Raw genomic sequence first — 22,889 nt, forward strand, 5'->3', positions numbered from 1 at the left:
GATTTCTTATATCCAACTTCTCTTAATCTATCTTCTTTGAGCTTGAAATCTCCAATTTCATCTATAATTTCTCTAGATATGAGTTTTAAATCGAGTTCTAATGTTCAAGAAGGAGTAAGTGGGAACCGTGGCTTTCCTTCAAAATCACTGCGAGAGAGATGTCGTCATCCACACATCAAGTTCGAAGAAGAACCCAGGAAGACCCTTCTTCCGTTGTCCAACATATCAAGATGTAAGTCGATTTCAATCTGTTATTTTGGTGTTTGATCCGTAAAACATTGTTGATTCTTTTATGCAGGAACATTTGTTTAAGTGGGTTGAAGATTTTGTTTATGAAGAGATTGTAGATGCAATACCGAGAATCAACACGATTGGTAGCGAGATAAGCATTGCGAAATCCGAAGTTGCAGTTGAGATTGCAGAATTAAAGGGTTTGATCCAAGAAATGAAGGAAGATGAAAGGTGGAACAAAATGGAATTGAAGAGATGGAAATCGATGACCGGTTTGTGCTTGGTGTGCCTTTCTCTCTCAGTCATTGCAATTCTGATCATAATGTTCTATAAGAACAAAAACCGGAAGCTTGTTCTTGGTTACTAATCAGTCCTAGTGTTTACAAACCGAAAGCTTGTGTTTGTAATGAAATCCTTGTTCGGCTAATCAGTCCTAAATTTTTTAGTGATCAATCACTTTGAACCTGCCAAGTGCCAACACAAAATCACGAGATGTTTAATTTTAAGTGATCAATCTGTTTAAGAACCTGCTTAGTAGAACTTGTGTCACAAAGACAAGTCAAATCACATAATGAAATCGATTCAGGTTCGTCATCCTCCTCCTCTTCAACTCTCACTCTTTTTCGTTTTCGAAGCCTCTGTGATACCGGAGCTTCAACTCCGACAGAAGACTCTGCTACAACAACAGCCGGCAACGCTAGAACTCCACCATCAAACTCCATCTCCGGTGGAGCTCGAACTCCATCTCCGGTTTCAGCTTCTCGTCGTGGTGGAATAGGAGCAATGTCGACTTCGCCTTCCATTGCTAAGGCAATCACAACAAGATTAATCGAAGAACAAACACGATTTTACCAATGAGAGAATTAGGGATTTGGTTTGAGAGAATTAGGGATTTTGAGAGAATTAGGGATTGAGTTTTCGATTTGGGCGTTTTGATTTGTTTCGTTAGGTTTGAAACGACGGCGTTTTGGTCTTAACAGAATTCATTAACGTTCTCTTAACGGGGTTAATCAGCGAGTTAACGTCTCGGGATTTTGGCCAGGTCAACGTTTTATTTCTGTTAAAATGGCTGGTCAACGTATTTTTCATGTTTATTTTGGCCGACGTCAGAGTTCACGTATAAAATGACCACTTTTTGAAAGTTCGCGTATAAAACAACATTTTTCCCATTATAATTGGGTTTAGTTTCCTCAAGAAAATCGGTTAAATGAATAATAAACCGATAAACCCAAGATCGTGGGTTTCTAAATCTATAACTATTAATTCGAAAAATTTATACTGTATATTGAAATTTTTGTTAGGGGGAGAAATAGATAGAGAACTATTTTTTTGGGATATATAAATCGTTTTAATATGATATTATAGTTCTCGTAGATAAATAAATTGTTTTTTCCCTAATAATCTAAATCCATATATTACTTTAATTCCTAAGTTTAGAAATTTAATAGATTTTGTCGAGAAGAAGAAAAAAAAATCAATACAACAATAAAAAAACAATCGTTTAAGTGTTTAACGTCTTCTTCTTCTTTTCTTTTCTGGGTAAACACTTTCTTCTTCATCATCAAATTTATCATCAAAATCAAACTCAACATCACCTTTATATTCGCTATTAGCGAATCCAACATCATCTTCTTCGTATATTTAAAATTATATATCAAAATCTTTGACATATGATGTTTAAAATACAAATATATATATTACTTACCAACAGTCTATTTAATACGCTGCGAATATATTGTATACTTTTATCATGTGATACACTATTAATAAGTATCCTTTTTAATAATAAAAAAATCTACTAAAATTTCCTACCAATTAAAATTTTTCAATCTTCAAAAAAAGAAAAATACTTACCAAAAAAAAATAACCTAGTCAACTTACCAAATGATAGTCTTAAGAAAATCTTAATTAAAAAGAAAAACAAATCAGATAAACTTCTAAAAAGAAAATCCTTGTTAACACGCACCGTTTGGTATGTTGACTAATATTCACTGCGCTGCGTAGCATTGGATAGTCGTCTCTTCTAACACTTAAGTCTTAGGCGGATGAATAAAACAGTCTCTTCCTTTTGAATCTCACAGATCTATCTACTATCGCCATTCTTGCTTCTTCCCTCCTCCATTGACTAAGGTTAAGCCCTATCTCTATGTAAATCTCTCAATCTTCAAATTGCTTGTTTCTTGCTTCTTCTTTCTTCGTACCTTAAGAACATTTCACTACTTTTGAAAGATTTGTTGTTCCCGACGAAGCCTTGGTGTCGTTTCATCTCCTTCTTCAAATTTTTAAAAATTTCTCCAGTTTTTGCTTCGCGAGTATATGCTTTAGGTTTCGAATTGAGTAGATTAAGCTCTTGTTCACTGTTTTTGATTTGTCAAATCTTGAACCCTAGTTTTTTCACAAATTGATTAACAATGGATACGCAAGGTAATCTTGGAAGTTTAATTGTTTATTTAACTGTGTTCAAAGTTGAAACCCTAATTTTCTGGGTATGCGAATCGGGCTGGGATTGAAATTAATCGCTCTAGGAGCTGAGATTTTTCTTAGATTTGAGATATTGATTGCTTGTTTCTTCATTCTTAGCAATTACGTTAATCAAATGTTGAATTTTGTTGATTCTTTGCTTAACGGATCTAAAATCTTGTGTGGCTTGATTTGGATATGATTCTTTTTGGTCTTGAATATAGTGTTTGTATATATTTGTGTTCTATTTAATGTGTATGTTGTACTCTATTTAATGTGTATCTTGTTATTGCGTTTCTGATACTGTCGTTTCTTATTACAGGGTGTTTTTTATGGGTGGTTTGTGAAATTGTTTTGAGGATATAAAGATTTCAATTTTGTTTGAAAATGGAAACTGAGGATGTGCTTGACATACCAGCTTCAAGCAATTTTGGCTCTGAAGTAAAGAAAAATAGCCTTGAATCTGGGAATGGGTCACCTGAGGCTAATTCTTTAGTTGGTAATGATGAGAATGTGAAAGGAAATTTAGATTTGGATTTAACAGAAGAGAATTTGAGAATTGTCGGTGGCCAAGAGTCTGGGGAAATACTAACAGAGCAGGTTAGTGATGTGTTCAATGCGAGTGTGGAAAGTGTGGCGGTAGATGAGAAATTGGGTATCCAAAAGGAGACACTAGTTCACAGCACCACTTTGGATGTTAGTTGTATCCTTTCTTTTGCTCTACTATATTGAAGGTTGCTTGCTTTCCCTGACCTTTTTTTTGTGATAACTGATAAGACATGGCACTTGATCTGTTTCTGTAATTATTTGCTGCTCAGACTTGATGTCTATCATTATGTTATCTTCTGATACGAGACTATGGTTAGGTTGATTAGGTCACGGTTAGGACGGTTTAATTAATTAGTTTTGGTGTTATGAGTTTCTTTCAATCATGGGTTTTGGAAGTCTTACTTTTAGCATTAGGTTTGATGTTACTTTTTACACAATGTATTGTGGCCTAATTCTCTAAGAGAGAGTTGGGTTGAAGGGAAGCTTTTGCTTAAATCATTCTTATCTTTTACGTTTATATAAGGTTCATATCATCTTCTTCTGTTTTTTTCCGTAATTCCTTATGTCAGCTAAAGCGGGTGTTAAAAGACCCCGAACATCGTATGACGAACAGCAGCCTACAGTCCATGTTACTTATAAGCACTTAACGAGGTTAGAAAAAAAGAGTCATGACTCAACTACATGTAATTTTAAATTGCATGAAATGCTCAAGCATTTCTGTTATTATGTGATTCCTAGCTTTACCACATTGTTTTAATTGTTAGTGTACTGCATCTTTCAGAGCTAGTAAGCAGAAGCTGGAAAGTTTATTACAGAAATGGTCAGAATGGGAGGCTGAAAATACGTCCTTGGCTCAGGTATCTCTTAATGGAGAAGGTTATCTTACTCTCAAAAATGTTATTTGTAGCGAATATAATAGTGACTATTATCATCTTTCAATATTTGATCAATTAACATTTTGTTAAGAGAATCATTATTAGATATCGAGTTTAATAAGTGTGCAAGAATATGATACTAGATTATTTATCATATAAAGTATCTATTATCATGCTCATGCATGCTGTAGCTCTCCAATATTCTATCCTTGCTTTAGATAGGCCTTAGCCATATTAATACTGAGATATCGACTATTTGTTGATGTAAAACAGAACTAGCATTTACTAAGGTATGTTTATCATAGTCCCTAATACTGAACTCTTTTAGTTTATATGATAAGAATTCATACTTTACATGGGGAAATTGTTTGTTGGCTAGGTTTATATTCGAATAAAGTTTTTGACTTATCATATATGAAACTTTAAGGTAGAATCTTTTCATTGGTTGTGTGCTCAGGATCAAGAACAACTATTCGAATCTGGTGAAGAGACATGTTTCCCCGCCATACGTGTTGGATTGCAGAAGACTTCGTCTGTGGTGAGTGAAAATGTTGTCAACGCTATTAAAAGTTCTTAACTATTCATATCAGTAATCTTCATGACATGCCAATTGGTGCTTTTTTGCATATGCAGTCATTCTGGATCGACAACCAAACTGGTCATAAGCCGTTGGAAGATTTTGTTCTAGTGGAAAGTAGCACCACTCCTCTTTATGACCGTAAATTTGCTATAGGTTTAAATTCAGCAGATGGCTCAAGAAACGTGGAAGGGTATATTGAATCTATATTTGTAACAACTTCCACAGATCCTTTAATTCTGCTTTGCTTACATTTGCTGTAGAATAACTTAGCAGTGAATGTTATAATGGTCTTGCAATGGGTGGTGCATTCATGTAACAGTTAATGTAATTTATTGTTTCAGGGGATTGGAGATTATTGATGATGATCCTCCACGTTGCTTCAATTGTGGTGGCTATAGTCATTCTCTAAGAGAATGTCCAAGGCCTTTTGATCGATCAGCGGTTAATAGTGCTCGGAAGCTTCAGAAATCTAAACGAAATCAGAATAGTAGTGGGCCCCGTCTACCATCAAGATATTATCAAAAAACTCAAACTGGAAAGTATGATGGCTTGAAACCCGGCACACTTGATGCAGAGACTCGTCAGCTTCTGAATCTGGGGGTAATTTTGAACCTTTTCTTTCTGTGTATAGGTTCTTACCAATATGCTCGATTTCAGATTTCTTAGATCATTGCTTTCCTTTTGTGAAGGAACTAGACCCTCCTCCGTGGCTAAACAGAATGCGAGAAATTGGGTACCCACCAGGATACTTAGGTAAGCTTTCTGCTCTGTTTTATTAGCATTCATGGACATGGAAAAGAAGTGGATTTTGTTGGTATCGCACAAGAGCTAAACTAAACTAGATGTTCTCACACTTTCCATTGTGTGCTTATGTCTCTAGCTCCAGAAGATGATCATTTGTCTGGAATAACTATATTCGGAGAAGAGGTGGAGACTCGGGAGGAGATAGAGAGTGAGGATGGGGAAATTTTGGAAAAAGCAAACCATCCTCCAGAGCCACAAATGAAAAAGACCGTCGAGTTTCCGGGAATTAACGCTCCCTTCCCAGAAAACGCAGATGAGTGGCTTTGGGAAGCTGCACCTTCACATAGGAACAGCAGCAGAAGCGGCCGATGGCAACAACAAAAAACAAGCAGAGGACATGATTACAGAGACGATGGTCCGCTCGGCGTTGAACCATCAAGTTATCCTCCAAGGTATGGCAGTAGATATGATTACGGGTATGGTTCAAACGAATATGGTTCTAGGTCAAGAAGTCCAGGCATAGATAGATCTTTATCCGAAAGAAGTAAGAGGGATTATTCTTCTTACGATGCTGACTTCCGGGAGAGAGATAGAGATAGAGACAGGAACAGGGATAGGGATAGAGACAGAGACTGGGATAGGGACAGGGACAGAGACTGCGATAGAGACAGGGACAGGGACGATCGTGATTGGTCTTATAGATTAAGCAGCAGGAGATAAATTGTGAGACTTTTAGCTGTGTATGTGTGTATGTGGAGGTTAGGGTTCAATTTTTTTCTACATTCTCTCTTTCCCTCTATGCTGTTGTATCATGTCCATGAAAGTGGAAGCTTTCTTCTAGTTATCAGACTTTAGATGTTTTAGATTTAATTTCCTCTTCCAAGTTTCTTTCGAAGCTTTAAGGTTTTACTATTTTGGGTATGTCTTCACTTCTTAAAATGGAAAGTTAGTTACTCATGTTTCTTATTAGTTGATGTTTTGGAAATGTTTACACAAAGATATAAACACATTATTTGTGAACATTAATACATTTATCTTTATCCTTTTGTCGTTTTCGATACAAACAAAAGCCTAAACAGCTAAAAGATTGAAAACGATTTAGAAAGATAGAGATGTGACAGAAGAAGAGAGCATATTGAATATACAAAGAGCAATCTGACCAAACTCAAACAATTTGTGATTCTCATCACCAATAGGAGACGTCCACGTCGTCACACCTCCACCACCACCGTCACCGTCGTCTCTTTCCCTGAATCCATTCTCACAAGTCACGGCGGATTCCATGGCGGCGCTTACCATCACATTAACCGTACCTAACTCTTTCCTTGTAATAAAAACTCTCACTGCCTCCTCCAATCTATCCGTCGCGTCCTCGTAAAGCTCGAGGCAGTCACGGAGGCAAGCACTGCGGAAACTACCGTCGTCGTCGCTTATAAGAAGCTGTTGAATGGTGGAAGCTGTTGCGGTGGCGTTGTCGAGAGCTTGGAGCATTGGAACAAGGGCAAGAGAAGAAAGATTGGTCGGAGAAGGAAGAGCTATTGGAGAGTTGTTGAGAGAGGAGACACAGAAGTTGTAATCGAAGATCGTGGATTTGGCTGCGCAAGATTTGCAGGTTTGGTCGATCATATCGGACGTTGACTTTACTTGTGAGACAAGGAAGAATAAGAAGATAATGTAGAAGACTTGAGAGAGCTTCATTGTTTTTCTAGTTATGAGATTCTTCTTAATTCTTTTGTTTGGTTGATATATAGAGAGATGAATGTATACGTACGACGTCGTTTGCGTTGTGGGAATATTTGACTATTTAAGATGGTTGAGTTGTTGTTCAAAAAAAAAAAAGATGGTTGAGTAAAGTGTCATCAACAATGGGTTTTCACTTGCTTCTACTCTAATACAAATGTATTCCTCAAGCAATATAATTAGTTCGGTATTATGAGAACATTCTGCGTTAAATACTTAAATGCAATTTAGAAGAAAATTAAAGAAGTTGTCAAATGTCATTATTGCATGGACAGTTACTTTTGAAAATTGATTGCAAATTCAAAGTGAAAAATTTGCTTCAAATTTTATTCTAGGTTAGTTAAGTTTCAATTGGAAGATAGTACCGTTCTTTACGTTTACATTTTTCTCCATTTCAAATATACGTATAAACTTAATACGCCAATTTAGACAAATGTAAATGTTTGATTTTATTTTGGAGTATTTCTTTAGTTCCGATTTAGACAAATGTAAATGTCTCATTTTAATACGAAATTATAATTAAAATTATCCAATCAGTACTCTATTTCTAATTCAGTAATAGTGATCCAAATATATACTATAACTCTCCATTTATTATTGACTGTGAACCAAAAAAAATTCCAACTAACTGTGAACAATTTGATTTTCATTTTGTAACGGATTTTACAACAAAATCGACAAGCTCCTCAAGAATCTACTTTACTTAGGCAATATGTTAACTGTTAAATTAAATGGGATACTTTCTTAAATTATTTAGTTATTTTAGTTCAAACTTATATTGAAATGAACTTCAAATTTAAAGGAAAAACTACATTGTTTATATCTTTTGTTCCTCCAGTGTTAATGTTGTTGGAATCATTTTGTACGAAAAAATAATCAATTTTTGTAACAAATATTTTGGTTCACCACAAATATACCAAAATTTTGTAATAGAAAGATTTAAAAAATAGTTTGTTTACTTCTATAATACATACATTTCATAGTTACTCAAAAAAAAAAATTATATTAATAAATTGACATTTTTCCCAAGTTTATAAGGTATCATGTATTCGAGTTTGAAGATCAGCAAAGATGTGTATTTTAATTGAGATATTATATAAAAATACTGAATACATCCAAAAAAGTATCTTCCCACATTTCTCATTCTTTCATTTATTTGTGCATCTTCTACTTAATTACTATTTCTCTCATATAGTTTCCTCGTTAGGTCATACATTGAGGATAGTTATGGATGACTTGCTTCACAATGAACAAGTCATGGTCTGTTTGCATTGTTGACAATGACATAGTTGCTCGGCAGTAGTTAATATTACTTGTGTCACCGTAGACCATTTTATAGAGCATAAATAATGCCATAGTATCCATAGATGAAAAAAAATAAAGTATAATTATTTTTTACCGTCTCTCAATTGTATACTTGTCGATAGTGACGCAAGTAATGTGAATCTCAATCTTATGGTCTCGTCGAAACTGCTGGAGATGACTCTATGAAAGGTCGTGGTCATGTCCTCTCTTTCTCGGTCGTAAGAGAACAAATTATTTGTTTAAGCTGTATATTTGTTGTTTGCGGTCCTAACAAGCTAATCTAGCTAGGTCCTAAAACAAAATATTTGTTTAAGCTGTATATGTCATATGATCAATTTTATTGGTGTGCATTTGAATCTAAGTTATAGAAAAAGAGCGTATATCATTGGATAATGTGTTACTTGAATAGTGATGACTATGTTCGATTGAAAGGCATTTAAAAAGAGGAAAGTGAAGGGCATTCTATTTCTCTACCATTGCAATGCATGCATCGGAGTATGCAGGACATGCATGAATGAACATAATGTATGCAGGACATGCATGAATGAACATAATCTAGCTTTGATCACTTTGTATCATGTTGATCTTGGTCCCCACTCTGAGACTTTAAGAATGAAACAGAGGAACCTGAAGTTTATTCAGTGGCAATTTCTTTGTAGAATGTGTAAATGATACAATTGCATACCAGTTGGTTAACTCTATGTATATAATCGAAATTTCACCTGATTCTCTTATCATACTCATTGGTTAGCTACCAATTTTGCCATAAATTAAAGACATTTCCTTTTTTTTTATCCGATTAAGATTTATAAAAAGACATGAGTTTGTTGGACTTAAAACTACAAATACAAAACATAGAAACAGAACACAAATATTATCATTAAACCAAACTGATGAAGCAGAGAACCAGTTTGAGTTCGATCAATTTCCCTCATACATATATGGAAAACTGATCGAGGTCAAACCAGATCATTCATTACATTGCTAGAACAAATAAATCTCTAATAGAATCAATACATACAGATAACAAAGAGAAGTTGATTTGAAAACTGCAGAGAGATTATCTTCAAACTGCTGCAATAGTGTTTGCAAAGTCATTGAAACAATCAGAGAATCGTAGATTATCTCCATCCAAACATCTCTGAAACACCAAATCTGCATCTTCAAGGCTTTGAAAATAAGAAAACGGATTTGTATCCACCGAGACTTGATCATCAACACCAACATCGTTCAAAATACTTGCACTAGTCGTCTCCTGATGAGTAGTGTTGTCCGAAAACCAATCATCTATCGAGCTTTCAAAAGGGGTGTTGAAGTCAATGAGTTGATCAATAGCCATGTCTTGATTGTAATATAGGTTAACTTCAGGTAAAGCAGCGTTGTTGTTGTTGTTGTTGTTATTATCCGTAACACAAAAAGTTTCACAAATCGAGAGAATCTGATCTTGTTCTTCAGTGATTTCATTGAAAATTTCAGGTGATTTATCAGGGACGCAACAGATTGCAGAACTACTGGACTGAATATCTAGGGTTTGATTTGGCTCTTGAGTAATATCGTTGAGATTTTCAGGGATGCAACAAACTGCAGAAGCGGACTGAAAAATTAGGGTTTGATCTTGAGTTCCGTGAACATCGCTCTTCTCATTCTTCTTCAAGTCCTTGTGATCGTTAACGCAAGCTTCATCCGCACGCAACTCCTTGAGATTACTCAACAGAGTCCACATGGAACCGATCGCTTCACTAATCTCTTGAGGATTCTCCGATCTCACAAGGCTCTCGTCATTCCACCAAAACCCTAACCCTAGATTCTTGCGAGTCAAACAGATACCAACGTCCTCCCTCGTCTCTTTGTTATCCTTCGGAGCCGAAACAGGACGTTTTCCGGAGAGAAAAGCAGAGACAACGGCATCAACAGAGGAGTGACCGAAAGAGTAGAAAGAGACGTCGGATTCAGAAGAAGGAGGAGTCGCTAAGATAGCGATTTGTGCGTCGGAGAGAAGACAAAGCTGAGAGGCTTTGCTATAGAGACCTTTACGGCGTTTGGTGCAGGTAACCCTAAGGGAATCTCTCTTCTGTATCGTCTCAATCGCAATCTTTCTCTTCGTGCCTTTCACCATTCTGATTGATTTTTTTCTCAATTTTCAGATAATTGAAGTGAAGGCTTCTTCTATCTCTCAGTCTCATATATATAAGGGACTATCGAATCTCATATGAAAAAGGAAATATCGAAACCCCATATCATCCTCCTTAACCGATTAAACCACATGGACCGTAATATGGGCTAAGCCTAACCATCCACCAGAATCCCCTTTTTTTTTTTTTTTTCATCCTTTCTTATTTGCTTATGTACAAGCATAACATTATTGATGATAAATTATTCAAAGATGGACAAGAATAGATATATAATTTCAACTATGCTCTATGGACCTTCGCCACACAAAAACAAAAAAAAACAAAAAAAGAATTACCTAAGACTCTTTTTAATAGTTTAAAAACAAAATTTATAAAATAACTAAATTTTGCCTCCAAATTATTTATATTACTATTAATTTTATAAACAAATTTAGTATTTATTTATTAGTGTAGTATTTAATTAGAACGTTAGATAATTTATTTATTTTTATTTTGATAATTTTTAGTTATTTTCTTATCATTCATATTTATTTAGCGATATTTTTAGTTATTTTGTTTTATAATTATTTTCTTAGATTCTACAAAAAAAAAATTGTCAGATTATTATGAGAGACACAAACAAATATATAGTTGGTTCTTCACATTATCGTGTTTATTCTTTCTAATCACAAGATCAACAATGTAGTATCACTCTTAAAATGTGATTATGAAGTTAACAAAGCTTACATGGTAGCAGAAGAAAACATTGTTAACGACCGGAAGACTTACACTTTGCCACACTTTCTTTATTTTTCATAACAAAGAGATACTTTTGGAGAATTTCATCTTTTTTACTATTCAATATTAATCAATACTGTTTTGCCTCTGAAATAAAAATCTATGGGTGTGTGTCATTGTAATTCTCTCAAAATAAAAATAAAAATAGGCAAAGTAGACATAAACAAAAGATCTTTACTCTAATCAGTTTTGTGAGTGACACAAAGCTCCATTTTTTTACCCTTAAATCAAATTACTAATAATAATTAAAAAATCTTATAAAAATAATATTTCTGGCAAATCACTCTGGTTGACCTCAAACTCAAAGTCGAGTAATTGCCGATCTAAAACACAGGGGGTGATTCAGAAATCCCCAAAATTCGACTAAAAACTAAAACCCTAGCCCTAATTCATCCTGATTTTGATCGCCGTATAAAAGACTCGCATTTTCTGGGCTTAGTATGGCGGTTCCGGTGCTGGGTGGATTTCCGATCTTCATGGTAGTGAGAGTTTTGGGTTTCATCATCGCGGCTTTGGTTTTGACATGGACTGTTCATTACAGAGGAGGCTTAGCTCTTTCTTCTGATAACAAAGATCACATCTTTAATGTAATTCTCTCGATTGTTGTTTTGACTCACATGTGAAATGGATTGGATGAAATGTTCTTGTTGCTGTATCTGAGATTCATATTTCTTGATTGTGTTGTTGAGATATTGAAATTTGGATTTTACTTTTCTGTGTGATCACAAGCTATGATCTGAGACTCATATTTGGATGTATAATGTCATCATTGGTAGATATATATCTGATGATGTCAAATGTCTTTGTTTTTAGGTTCATCCAGTGATGATGGTGATTGGACTCATACTCTTCAATGGAGAAGGTAAGCAAACAATCTCCTTCACATGTTAAGAGTTTGTAGTATATTACCGTCTTAACTTCATATTTTAGACTTCAAATTTGTAGTATATTACCGTCTGGCGACTATTCTAATGTCAAGAGGTTTTAGTATTCGTTGTATCGGTTTTCATGTTCGATTTCCGCATACTTCATTTGTCAAAGAGACTGAACTGTTGAATTGCCCTTTTTAACATTTGAGTACATTGAAATTTTATGTCAAGAGGTTTAGGACTCATAGGATTAGTTTTTTTTGTTTTTAGTTACGGCATTGTTAATTCGGTAAAGAGACCATGGACATGTTTTCGTTTCTAACATGAACGGTACCTTCAACTTATGCAGCTATGTTAGCATATAAGTCAGTTCAAGGTACAAAGAACTTGAAAAAACTGGTTCATCTTACACTACAACTCACAGCATTTATTCTAAGCCTGATCGGAGTGTGGGCTGCTCTCAAGTTCCATATTGACAAAGGGATCGAAAATTTCTACAGTCTCCATTCGTGGCTCGGCCTTGCTTGCCTCTTTCTCTTTGCATTCCAGGTACACTCTCTGTTCTGACTTGTTTTAAAATAACAATCTCCATTACTCAGTAAGAATAAATATCAAGAACTCACTCAAATCTATTGTTACAAACAGTGGGCTGCAGGGTTTGTGACTTATTGGTACCCGGGTGGTTCAAGAAACAGCAGAGCCAGTTTGATGCCATGGCATGTGTTCTTAGGGATTTCCATATATGCATTGGCGTTGGTGACTGCAACCACAGGGATACTTGAGAAGGTGACGTTCCTGCAAGTGAATCAAGTGATAACTCGGTATTCCACAGAGGCAATGTTAGTCAACACAATGGGCGTTCTAATCCTTATTCTTGGCGGTTTCGTGATACTCGGTGTGGTTACTCCGGTCAGTGGCAAGGATCAAGTTCTCACACAATAGAGTAAACCCTCGAAAAGATCTCTTTCAACATTTCGACCTATCGAAACATTGTTTATTTAAGAGACAATTTGTGATGTAATTGAGTCTTTTTGAACTGATTTAACGAGCAGTGCATATATGACTGTAATACAAGTAAAGCATGAGAACACGTGTAACCAATGTTGAAGACTGAACCCAACAAAAATTGGCATAGAATCTGAGAAAGATTTGTATCAACCTCCATGAGAAGGGAGAGTAAGAGAAGCCTCACTCATACATCACAGACAAAGAAAAACATCACCGATATCGATAAAATCTTCCCGGAGAGGCGGATGATGAATCGCACTCTTCACAGAGTCAAAAGTTTCTAAAAACAAGTCAAGGCCAAAAAAAATGAACCCGGTACTCAGGAAAAGAAGCGGATGAGGGGAGGCAGTGCCGGTAGTTATTCTATCTGGGTTGTGATGAGAAGAGCCTGAGCTAGAGGAGGGGGTTGGAGAAGAAGAGCTTTCGCAAAAATGAGCTTTGCTTAGACAAGCAAGTGTTCTTTCTGATATTCTCTCACGATGACAGGCACACTTGTGGGAGGTACCTGAAAACGAAAACATTGCGTTCAATGGTTTGAGATTCTGAATAAGTGGAGAAACTGTATTTTATAGGTCTGAGACTTCAGGAACCTAATGCTATGTTTTTAAGAGACGATGGTTAATCTTACCATGCCATAATCTGTGATTATCATGGAAATGTAATCTGAAGGTGTAGCATCATACCTGTCATTAGAAAAATCACAAACGAGTTTAGTGGCAGAGAGGATTAGTATTAACAGAACATAGTTTCACTTCTCCGATAAACACAAGCTTACATCAAGTTCAAAAACTGCAGGTTTGCGTTGTTGGTCAAGCCATCTAAATAGTTTATGTCTTCTCTTCCATGAACTTCTGAAATAGCATTTGGATCACCTAAAGGTAAAGAAGCAAGAAACCCAATGTAAGGTAAAACAAAATCAAAGGCGGTATAAGATGATACTGATATCGAGAGAAGATATTGCATACCAAGCTCATTGGAACATATTGAATCCAATTGCACCCTCTCATGGAACTTGTAGGCTTCGCAACATACAAGCACAGGAACACGGAATGCATTTGCAACCATTGCAACACAAGCAGTCCCAACCCTTGAATAAACTGTTCCGTTAGACAAAACTGACGAGGCGCCCAAAAACACTTTGGTGACTTCATGCATGATATATGAAATGGCATTTATATGAGTGTATGTACAGTTAATGCCTCGTTTGATCAATCTACGAAGCAGTAGCTGCCCTTCAAGCTTTGGACGAGAATCCACCACCAAGACTCGAAACTTTTTCCTGAGTTCATGTGCATGTAATATTACCATCTCAACAGCAGTGGGAGATCCGTAGGTCAGAAGGACATCACCGTCTCTTATTTTAGTAACAGCATGTTTGACTATCACCGTATCTGCCACTATGATCTTCTCGTTAATGAACCGTTCAATATCTGACTGAAGAGTAGCTTTTGCTTCAGATTCAGAAAGTGTTATAGGCAGCTTTGCAATCCTGTTTTTCACAAATCGTATTGCGTTTCCCATGCTAATCGAAAGCGGACGGCATTCTATGAGGAAGGAGACGTAGCTACTTATTTTCGCAGTCATGTCCCTGTTAAGAGACTTCTCAGGCGGTGTTGAATAATCTTTGACAACCTCTTGGAATGCTTGGAGCATCGCAATACACCTGGCATTGCCACCAGAGATATCCCCAGAAAGATATTGAAGACCAACCTGATACCACAACAACTGATACTCATTCAGTATACAAGTAACATTCATCTTAATGAAGCAATATAAACCACTCATTAGAACAAACGGTTCCTTGTTTTAACAAAGAGATTATTAATAGTTTATTAGAAGCACCAACCAGATAAATTCAAGAGAAAACAAATACCTTGTACACAGCAGGATGCATAGGGTCAAGTTGGAAGAACTTAGTCTCGAGATCAGGAAGTTGAGTGCCATGCTCATACTGAGGCAAATGCCTAAATAGCTCAACCCTGTTTTTAGCCTCGGTCTGTTTTACAACAGCACGTCTTTTAGCCTTCACGACTCTACTCTCATCATCATACTGCATGCGGGGATGAGGAGCATCTTTCTTTCTATCTTTTTCAGATGGACCTCCCTTCTTCTCAGCTGCTCCAGTAGCAACAGCAACATCATTCTTCTGAGATGTAGCCTTCGCTGGTTTAGCAGCTTTAACACTTGTTGAAGCCACCGAGGCTGAGGACACTGGTGCCACCTTCCCACCATCAGCTGATATAGCACAGTATTACACAGACTGATTAAGATATTGCAAAATACACAACGATAACACAACAGAGCAACCAGCATATCAAATCTCTGTACTAAGCTGACGAATCATTCATTGCGATAAAACCACACATTGGTTTAAATCAAAAATGCACCTTTTGCAGCAGCTTTAGCAGCTCTTTGAGCTTCTTGAATAGCTCGTCTCTCAGCTTTAGTGGTTTTCTCTTTCAATGGCTTCTTCTGGTCACTCTGCACCTCCATTCCACTAGCCTTCTCTGCAATTATATAACATTGTGAATACATTAGCCTCATATATCCTAAAGAACAAATTTCAAAATCAATCAAATTATGATTCCACAAGATCAAAAGTGAGAGTACCAGAAAGTCCAGGAGGCATGGTAACGACGGAGACAGTGGTTAAACCACTAGCAGGAACACTACTAGATTTAGCAGCAGCCATAGAATCCATCCCAATACCAGGCAGCGAAGAAGCAACAGGAACAGATGATTTTACGAAACTACCCCTGGAATGGCGTCCAGGAGACGCCGTCGTTGATCCATCAGGGAAATCACGGCGACTTGAGTAAGAAAACGAAGAAGGAGACACGGCTGACGCAGCAGCACCAGCGACAGCGACTCGAAGAGGGAAAGTATCAGAGGAATTGAGACGAGGAGGAGGAATCATGACGGGGGAGAGTGAGTTACCGGAAGGAGAAATGGTGGAAGAAGAAGAAGAAGCAGAGGTAGCAGCGATCGGGTCGGGTTGTTGTTGTTGAGTTGATGAATCGGGTTGAGATGATGTGAAGAAACCGACTTGTCGGACCTTTGGATCTACTACGGCGCGAGGGTTCCGACGAGACTCCATCGCGTCGGAGGAGAAGAAGCTCTGGATTTTTTCTCGGTGAAGACGGAATTATTAATTTTGGGGATCGAATTTAATTTTTGTTTTCCCAGACGAATAAAACGTAGAATAGGGTTTTTATTTTTATTTATTTACTTTTTCAGATTTATCCGATGTTAACAGTCCAGTCCGAGTCACTAAAACAATCTTACTTTGTTCTTTTGTTTTTGTTTTGTTTAGAGTATTAATCCATATGCAATTTATTTATTCTAATAGAATCTAGTATCCAAGGTTTTGGTGTCAGTAACATAATAATGAAATAGGAGCATAATCTTATTTAAATAACTAAGCAAGTCCAACAAATTGTGAACTGAGAGAGATAAGAACTGAAACACAGTTCATATGTTTTATCATGTTCAGAGCAAAGGAGACACAGTATAGAGAAGAGATCAAACAACAAGTAGATTCTTTTAGGGCTGGTGGAAATTCATAACATGATCTTACTCAGATTAAAAAGCATATGAGACCTGACGAAGGAAATACTTTGATGGTGGTGACTACATGAAACTTGGGGAAGCTGGGCCTTTGGAGAGACCAAGCCGAACTTCCATCCCGTGGTGAAAGTCTACTGGTTTCAGCGTCTCGGATTCGCGAGGATCTGTAGATTATACACCATTCATCGTCAGAACAATATAAATTGTGAAACTAAGAGAATTAAAAAGTTTAAACATTTTTCTCTTATATACTGAACCAAAAGTTCAACTTTGGTTACACAATGTAAGTAAGTAGTATGTGACAGTCAATTTTTGAGCAATGCTCGATGATTTGTGACAGTCTAACTGGAACAAAGGTTTGTCACTGTCTATTGGTGTTTTGGAGTGGAACAATCTACAAAGTAGAGACTAGTAAGCGAAACGAAATAAACAAGTTGAGACACTTTTCTATTATATGCTAAACAAAGAGTTAAACTCTATGCAAGGATGAGGATGATTTGGTTACACAATGCAAGCAGTATGTGACGGTCATGTTTTGAGAAATGCTCAAAGATTGTAGGAATAGAAAACTCTAATGCACAACCAAATGGGAAAACTGGTGTAAAACAATTACCATTCAAGTAATCCTCAAAACCAAAATTATCTAGAGCTCCTGTGTAGACTTCAAGGCCAAGCATTGATGAAGGAATTGGTCCAGGAGGTCTCTGAAACCTGAATACTCCACATAAAAAGATATACAATAAATATTCAATTCACCAATAAATATTCAATGAAGAAGAGGCTGCTCTATGCGTTTATGGTTCTGAATTCAATCTACATATTGCTACTAATTTAAGAGTATCCACTACGCGTTTATGGTTCTGCAAATCTAATTCTAAGTAGCACTACACGATTATGATTCCGAATTTTCGATATAATCATTATGATGATTCATATACACATTTGTACTAACAATATTTCAAAATTCAGAACAGCAATTGACCTAATCAAGATAGATTACTAGCATTAGGAAACCATATTTCAATCTTAACAGTATTCTATAAAGCCTAAGGAAGATTCTCATACATTCTCATACCTAATAATCAGTGTAATTCAGAATTTCATATGCTACAGATTTAAAGATCCATACCGAGAAAGGATTTGTCTATCAAGATCCATCTTCAAAGGAAGAGCAGCTCCATAAGTATGCGTGATCACTCTCCTCTTCATTTCTTCTTGTGATTGCTTCCCCTGAAATCACAATAAACAAGTTTATAGAAAGGAAAAAAAAAAACTAATTTCAGAAACCCCGTCAAAAAATCCCAATTCTCAAATTTCTGAATCAACACGAAGCTTATTCATCAACACCCTAAGTTCCTTAATTAGCCTAATTTTCTAATTCCTCAATATCAATAAAAAAAAAAAAAAAGATTGTGAAGTGATTGATTACAGATTCGTAAGCCGTTTCGAGAGGATGAGATCTAAGGATATCGCTCTTAACGCCGTGAAGACCAAAGCGAAGAGCATCGTTCTTCATACCTCCGATCTCATGAGCTATCTTCTTCTGCGACTCCATCTCTCCTCTTCCTCTTCGTTTTTTTTTCCTCCGCCGTTCTACTTTTAACTTTCTCGGCGACTTTCTGGGCAAGCAAGCAAGGCAAAAGTTTCAGAGAAAGAAGAAGGAATGATTTTGCTTAAGTTTAGTAGAATGAATTTTATGTAAAGCTCAAACTCAAGGCCCATTTGGGCTTTTCTTATTTGTAAGCCCATAAAACTCTTTTTTCTGTCGCATATTTCTTTCCTAACCTTTTTTCTTTCTTACAACACATTTTTCTTTTCTAACTTATGTGCTTAATTTGATACTTTTTTTAAGGCTTTAGTTTGGTAATTTAAAACAAACTAATATATTTTGTATTGTTCACCAAGATATGAATAATATACAGTATATGTATTTTGTTTACTCAAATCAAAATTACTCTAGAACACGTTGCAATCGTAGCTTGTCCCCTTCCGACCGTATTACCATTCGACAAGGCTAGTTCCAATTCCCATTTCTGTAAATAGTATGAACTTTTTATACATAGGATAATTATATAGAATTGATTTACAAGACCAAAATAACATTGACTGAAAACGTCGCCGTATACATGATTGTCTATGTTCAAGAGGTAGAAGATACAGAGTTGGTGGAGAGGTTGGAAATCAGTCTTACTTCATAGAGATTCTCACTTTCTCCTTTACCTTCAAAGCAAAACAACAATAATAATTTTTTAAGAACCGAGAACAAGAAATTCATAAACATGAATGGAGAATTGATTCACTACTTACCGACTTCTGCCGTGATGTTTGGTCCAAAGAAGGAAGTGAATTTCGCCTATCAAAACAAAATTTTTATGCTTAGTTCCAGCTTTATGTTTTGCTACTTCTTAAAAACTAGATTTGATAAAACCAACGCTACTTAAGCTATTTTCTTATGCGCCAAGCTGATTTGTTAGTAGTATATGAATCTAACTCTTACCTGTCTTTTTTCAAAATCTGACAACGTCAGAGCTTTGGCCTCAAATACAAGGACCACACAGTACCGACCATCGGTCAGGACCTACAGACATGATGAGTTATCAAAAATGATCCGTTTAAGTTTAGTTTCACCAGTCAATATCCATGTCATATGCAAGTAAAAATTGAGTTATATATTTTGATGATTCATGTAAATAATATGATGTAAAGTCATGCGCGTGAAGAAATGTACCTCTTCCCTTATCAGCTGTAAGATAGGTGCACTACGTCTCGGGATTCCTCCTCCCTTATGACCAAAACAGTCGAAAGAAAGAGAGGTTAAAGCGGAAGTACAAGAAGCGTGTGTTGTGCTTCATTTTGTTTTCGTGCTTCATTTTGTTTCAACAAAATAGCTTACCAGCCCATATTGAAAGATTCGTTTTAGTGCTTCTTCCAAATGTTGTTCATCTCCATAACGGTATCTCGTGACATCATTTCTAACCTAATAAAAGAAAGAAGAAGGCACATTAACAATTCACGAGAAGTAAATTTAAAATCCTATGTGCACTGACAAAACTACGATGTGATGTCATATAGGGAAACTAAACTGAGCAAGACTTTCTGCAAAAGAACCTATGATACTGAAATCAAGCTAGTGTTTAGATTGAATTTCGAAATACTAATGACGAAAACTACTAACACCCCTTCCTCTTATCAGAAACATAAATATGTTTTAGGAAATTAATGTAACAAAGACGAGCTGAAGAACAACTAAAATCAGATTGAAGGTACTCCGGTCAGTCGAGAGTAACCAGAACCACTACGTACCTGCGTTAAAATAGGAGTAGCACAGCTTTCTCTAAGCTTCACCGCATCCGAATAGCTCAAGCAAGGAACTGGTTTGAGTTCTGCGTACTGCAAAGGAAGCAAAACCCATCCTCAGGGACTAAAACAATTAACCATTCCGAAAACTCAAAGAAAGAAATGAGTAACTCTAATACAAAAGTCAATTTTCTCAGTAATTTTACAGTTATCCGAAACATTCCACTTTCTCAAGGACATGATAGTGAGAAAGATAACTAAAGAGCATAAAGAGCATACCTTAAGAGCCATTCCGATAATAGAAAGGGGAAATCCATATGTTAGCATTATAGCAGACCACTCAGTTCCAGGAAGGATAGTAAAATAGGCCCCAAAACCATACCTGTTAAACAGATCCATAATGCTAAACCTCACATATACCCATAGCAACAAAGAAGGCAAGAGAAAACTCACGAGAGTAGCGAAACCCCGAGACCTAGCCCAATAACACCAAATGAAATCTGCAATGCAAAACATATGGAAAAAATTTCAGTGTCCAAAATTATTCCAACGCACATTCAATACCACCTATAAACTATGAGTTGCATACATCAAATCCTTCCTAATTCTCAATTTCAGACCACTAATAATCGAATCTACCTACTTGGAGAGACACTATACTTTTACCATAAATCTCACACAGTTCACAAAATTGGACAAGGCAATGACTGATTCAGGAATAGTTAATTATATAAACACAATGAATTTGAAGAAACTCTTTAATTAGGGATTTAAAACCTTGGCTAAAGTGAATTCATCATCAGGAATTAAGGTTCTATCACCGGAAGCTACTGATGGAGAAGAGCTCGTGGAATCAGCAGCTCTTCCGACGACATCGAGCTTTAAAACCTCTCTTTTCAACCTCGTCTCGGGAATATAAAGCCATCTCTGCTTTGGCATCAGAGACGGTTGTGAGGACGAAACGACGGATAGATTCTCATGGCGACGACCGCAAAGATCTAGCCGCCGACTGGAGAATAAGACGGTGGTTCCCGGAGCTACCGTTATAGATCCCATTTTCTTCCTCTTCTCTTCTCTCTCTGTGTATCTTTTGTGAGAGTAGTAATGTGAGGCTGAGGTAAAGAAGTGTATCGGCCGCCAAAATTCTGGCCACGGTTCACCTATTCTAAATTCGGTCTACTAAACCCGGTCAACAATCAAAATCAATTGGCGGTTCGGATTCTATTGACTATGGAAAGTTGAACCGGTTTTTCCTTAAGCAAAGACGTGAGCCGGTTTTGGAAATTTCTTTATAAAGACCGATCCTTGAAGTTCTCTGCAAAGTTGGAGAAGAAGCGGTACACGATGCAGTCGCAAACGAACCCTAATCCGTCACTTCCCGATGATTTGATATTGAGCTGCGTCGCACGGGTCTCAAGATTGTATTATCCGGCTCTCTCCCTCGTCTCCAAGAGCTTTCGATCTCTCATAGCTTCACCGGAGCTTTACAAGACCCGATCACTCTTGGACCGCACGGAGAGTTGTCTCTATGTGTGCTTAAAGTTAAATCCTTAAGATGAGAAACCGAGGTGGTTTACTCTTTTCCGTAAACATACTGGAACCCTAAAGTCAAGTGGGTATGTTTTGGCTACAGTCCCATTTCCACATACTCCTCTTGAGTCATCTTCTTCGAGCATTGTGTCGGTTTGTTCTAGTATCTACAACATTGGCGGATATGAATTGCCTTCCTCTAGCGTCTAGATTCTGTATTGCACGTCTAACACGTGGCACGAGGGCCCTAGGTTGCGGGTGAAGCTAATGTCATGTACTGCTTGCGTTCTTGATGAAAAGATATATGTATCAGGAAGATGCAAAGATGGCGACTCCATGACGTTCCAAGTGTTTGACACAAATACACAAACTTGGGATCCTTTGTCTGTCCCTTGCAGCGAGACAAAACACGACTTTCACTACAAAATCGTAAGGTTTGACGGAAAATTGCACCTGGTGAGCTACAAAGGTGTGGATGCTTACAATTCCAAGGAAGGTAGATGGGACCTGGTTACACCAAGCATAGAACATAATAAGTATTTATATGATTGTTATCGCAATATAGGGAATGTTTGGTACACTATTGTAAAAGGAGATATCTCAACGTCCGTATGGTGGTATCACAGTGAGGAAAGAGAGTGGAGAGACTTGAAGGGTATGGTAGGATTACCTAAGTTCCCTATTGATGCTTGTCTTAGAATGGTTGATTATGGTGGGAAGATGGCAGTTTTGTGGGACGACTATTTGCCTGGGCGCCGAAAGAAGATGATTTGGTGTGCGGAGATTGCGCTTGAAAGACGCGGAAGTTTGGAAATATGGGGAAAAGTTGAATGGTTTGCTCATGTGCTTACAGTCCCTAGACAATATGAATTCGTCAAGGTTCTTGCTGCTACTCTTTGATGAATGCGTTACGAGCCTTGAAACTATGATTTTGTCCCTTGTTTCACTTCTAATTAATTTATGTCACTTATTGATTGATAAGCATAATTCTTTACCATAAAAGAAATCCGACATTACAAAAACTGAATATACAATATCATAATAAGAAATATAGAATACATACATAAATTCTTAAAACTAACTCACATCTCACAACTATAAGGATCGTTTCATACCTAGAGATTTCGAGTGATCATTATTAGCATACAAATAGAGCCTTTTTGGTTGTTCATAAATGAAGCTATCAACAACTCACTACTCAATGCTTAACCAAACAAAACATACA

The 22,889-nt window shown here is 36.7% G+C and overlaps 8 protein-coding genes and 1 pseudogene across 12 annotated transcripts; 4 read left to right on the forward strand and 5 right to left on the reverse strand.

Moving 5' to 3' along the window:
• Positions 1-78: 78 nt before the first annotated feature.
• Positions 79-598, forward strand: AT5G38595 (annotated as a pseudogene; the record flags this gene model as incomplete). The annotated part of the gene is made up of 2 exons: positions 79-232; positions 324-598.
• A 1,614-nt stretch (positions 599-2,212) lies between these two features.
• Positions 2,213-6,460, forward strand: AT5G38600 (Proline-rich spliceosome-associated (PSP) family protein / zinc knuckle (CCHC-type) family protein; the record flags this gene model as incomplete). Of its 3 annotated transcripts, none has more annotated exons than NM_001344259.1 (9): positions 2,213-2,361; positions 3,014-3,425; positions 3,810-3,891; positions 4,022-4,097; positions 4,573-4,653; positions 4,749-4,885; positions 5,037-5,295; positions 5,385-5,448; positions 5,576-6,159. In NM_001344259.1, the coding sequence occupies exons 2-9, from the start codon at positions 3,386-3,388 to the stop codon at positions 6,157-6,159; spliced, it is 1,323 nt and encodes a 440-aa protein (NP_001331681.1). In that variant the 5' UTR covers positions 2,213-2,361; positions 3,014-3,385. The 3 variants fall into 3 exon arrangements, with proteins under 3 accessions (NP_001331681.1, NP_568558.1, NP_001331680.1); NM_123221.4 differs by having other exon boundaries at positions 2,248-2,361; positions 3,014-3,394; positions 5,576-6,460; NM_001344260.1 differs by having other exon boundaries at positions 2,248-2,361; positions 3,014-3,891.
• Positions 6,384-7,152, reverse strand: AT5G38610 (Plant invertase/pectin methylesterase inhibitor superfamily protein). The gene has a single exon (NM_123222.2). It carries the CDS (start codon positions 7,135-7,137, stop codon positions 6,538-6,540), a length of 600 nt encoding a protein of 199 aa, NP_198677.1. The 5' UTR covers positions 7,138-7,152; the 3' UTR covers positions 6,384-6,537.
• A 2,398-nt stretch (positions 7,153-9,550) lies between these two features.
• On the reverse strand, positions 9,551-10,600 carry AT5G38620 (MADS-box transcription factor family protein; the record flags this gene model as incomplete). The annotated part of the gene is made up of 1 exon (NM_123223.1): positions 9,551-10,600. One exon carries the CDS (start codon positions 10,598-10,600, stop codon positions 9,551-9,553), a length of 1,050 nt encoding a protein of 349 aa, NP_198678.1.
• Positions 10,601-11,684: 1,084 nt separating this feature from the next.
• Positions 11,685-13,878, forward strand: CYB-1 (cytochrome B561-1). Its single transcript, NM_123224.3, has 4 exons — positions 11,685-11,980; positions 12,207-12,255; positions 12,612-12,811; positions 12,908-13,878. Exons 1-4 carry the CDS (start codon positions 11,834-11,836, stop codon positions 13,202-13,204), a joined length of 693 nt encoding a protein of 230 aa, NP_198679.1. The 5' UTR covers positions 11,685-11,833; the 3' UTR covers positions 13,205-13,878.
• On the reverse strand, positions 13,372-16,417 carry AT5G38640 (NagB/RpiA/CoA transferase-like superfamily protein). The gene is made up of 7 exons (NM_123225.3): positions 15,881-16,417; positions 15,658-15,777; positions 15,144-15,505; positions 14,236-14,980; positions 14,046-14,142; positions 13,899-13,953; positions 13,372-13,775 (listed from the first exon to the last, which is right to left on the reverse strand). The coding sequence occupies exons 1-7, from the start codon at positions 16,365-16,367 to the stop codon at positions 13,713-13,715; spliced, it is 1,929 nt and encodes a 642-aa protein (NP_198680.1). The 5' UTR covers positions 16,368-16,417; the 3' UTR covers positions 13,372-13,712.
• A 175-nt stretch (positions 16,418-16,592) lies between these two features.
• Positions 16,593-22,246, reverse strand: APE1 (acclimation of photosynthesis to environment). Of its 2 annotated transcripts, NM_001203506.1 has the most exons (13): positions 20,912-21,278; positions 20,588-20,634; positions 20,414-20,516; positions 20,141-20,227; positions 19,731-19,814; positions 19,566-19,619; positions 19,335-19,415; positions 19,149-19,190; positions 19,029-19,057; positions 18,267-18,456; positions 17,967-18,067; positions 17,451-17,548; positions 16,593-17,001 (listed from the first exon to the last, which is right to left on the reverse strand). In NM_001203506.1, the coding sequence occupies exons 1-13, from the start codon at positions 21,188-21,190 to the stop codon at positions 16,901-16,903; spliced, it is 1,296 nt and encodes a 431-aa protein (NP_001190435.1). In that variant the 5' UTR covers positions 21,191-21,278; the 3' UTR covers positions 16,593-16,900. The 2 variants fall into 2 exon arrangements, with proteins under 2 accessions (NP_001190435.1, NP_198682.3); NM_123227.6 differs by lacking the exons at positions 16,593-17,001; positions 17,451-17,548; positions 17,967-18,067; positions 18,267-18,456 and having other exon boundaries at positions 18,802-19,057; positions 19,145-19,190; positions 20,912-22,246.
• On the reverse strand, positions 16,654-18,508 carry AT5G38650 (Proteasome maturation factor UMP1). The gene is made up of 4 exons (NM_123226.3): positions 18,267-18,508; positions 17,967-18,067; positions 17,451-17,548; positions 16,654-17,001 (listed from the first exon to the last, which is right to left on the reverse strand). The coding sequence occupies exons 1-4, from the start codon at positions 18,390-18,392 to the stop codon at positions 16,901-16,903; spliced, it is 426 nt and encodes a 141-aa protein (NP_198681.1). The 5' UTR covers positions 18,393-18,508; the 3' UTR covers positions 16,654-16,900.
• On the forward strand, positions 21,479-22,564 carry AT5G38670 (Galactose oxidase/kelch repeat superfamily protein; the record flags this gene model as incomplete). Its single annotated transcript, NM_123228.1, has 2 exons — positions 21,479-21,664; positions 21,875-22,564. The coding sequence occupies 2 exons, from the start codon at positions 21,479-21,481 to the stop codon at positions 22,562-22,564; spliced, it is 876 nt and encodes a 291-aa protein (NP_198683.1).
• Between the last annotated feature and the right edge of the window lie 325 nt (positions 22,565-22,889).

Source organism: Arabidopsis thaliana, chromosome 5 (genome assembly GCF_000001735.4).
Source record: "Arabidopsis thaliana chromosome 5, partial sequence".
Taxonomy (NCBI): domain Eukaryota; kingdom Viridiplantae; phylum Streptophyta; class Magnoliopsida; order Brassicales; family Brassicaceae; genus Arabidopsis; species Arabidopsis thaliana.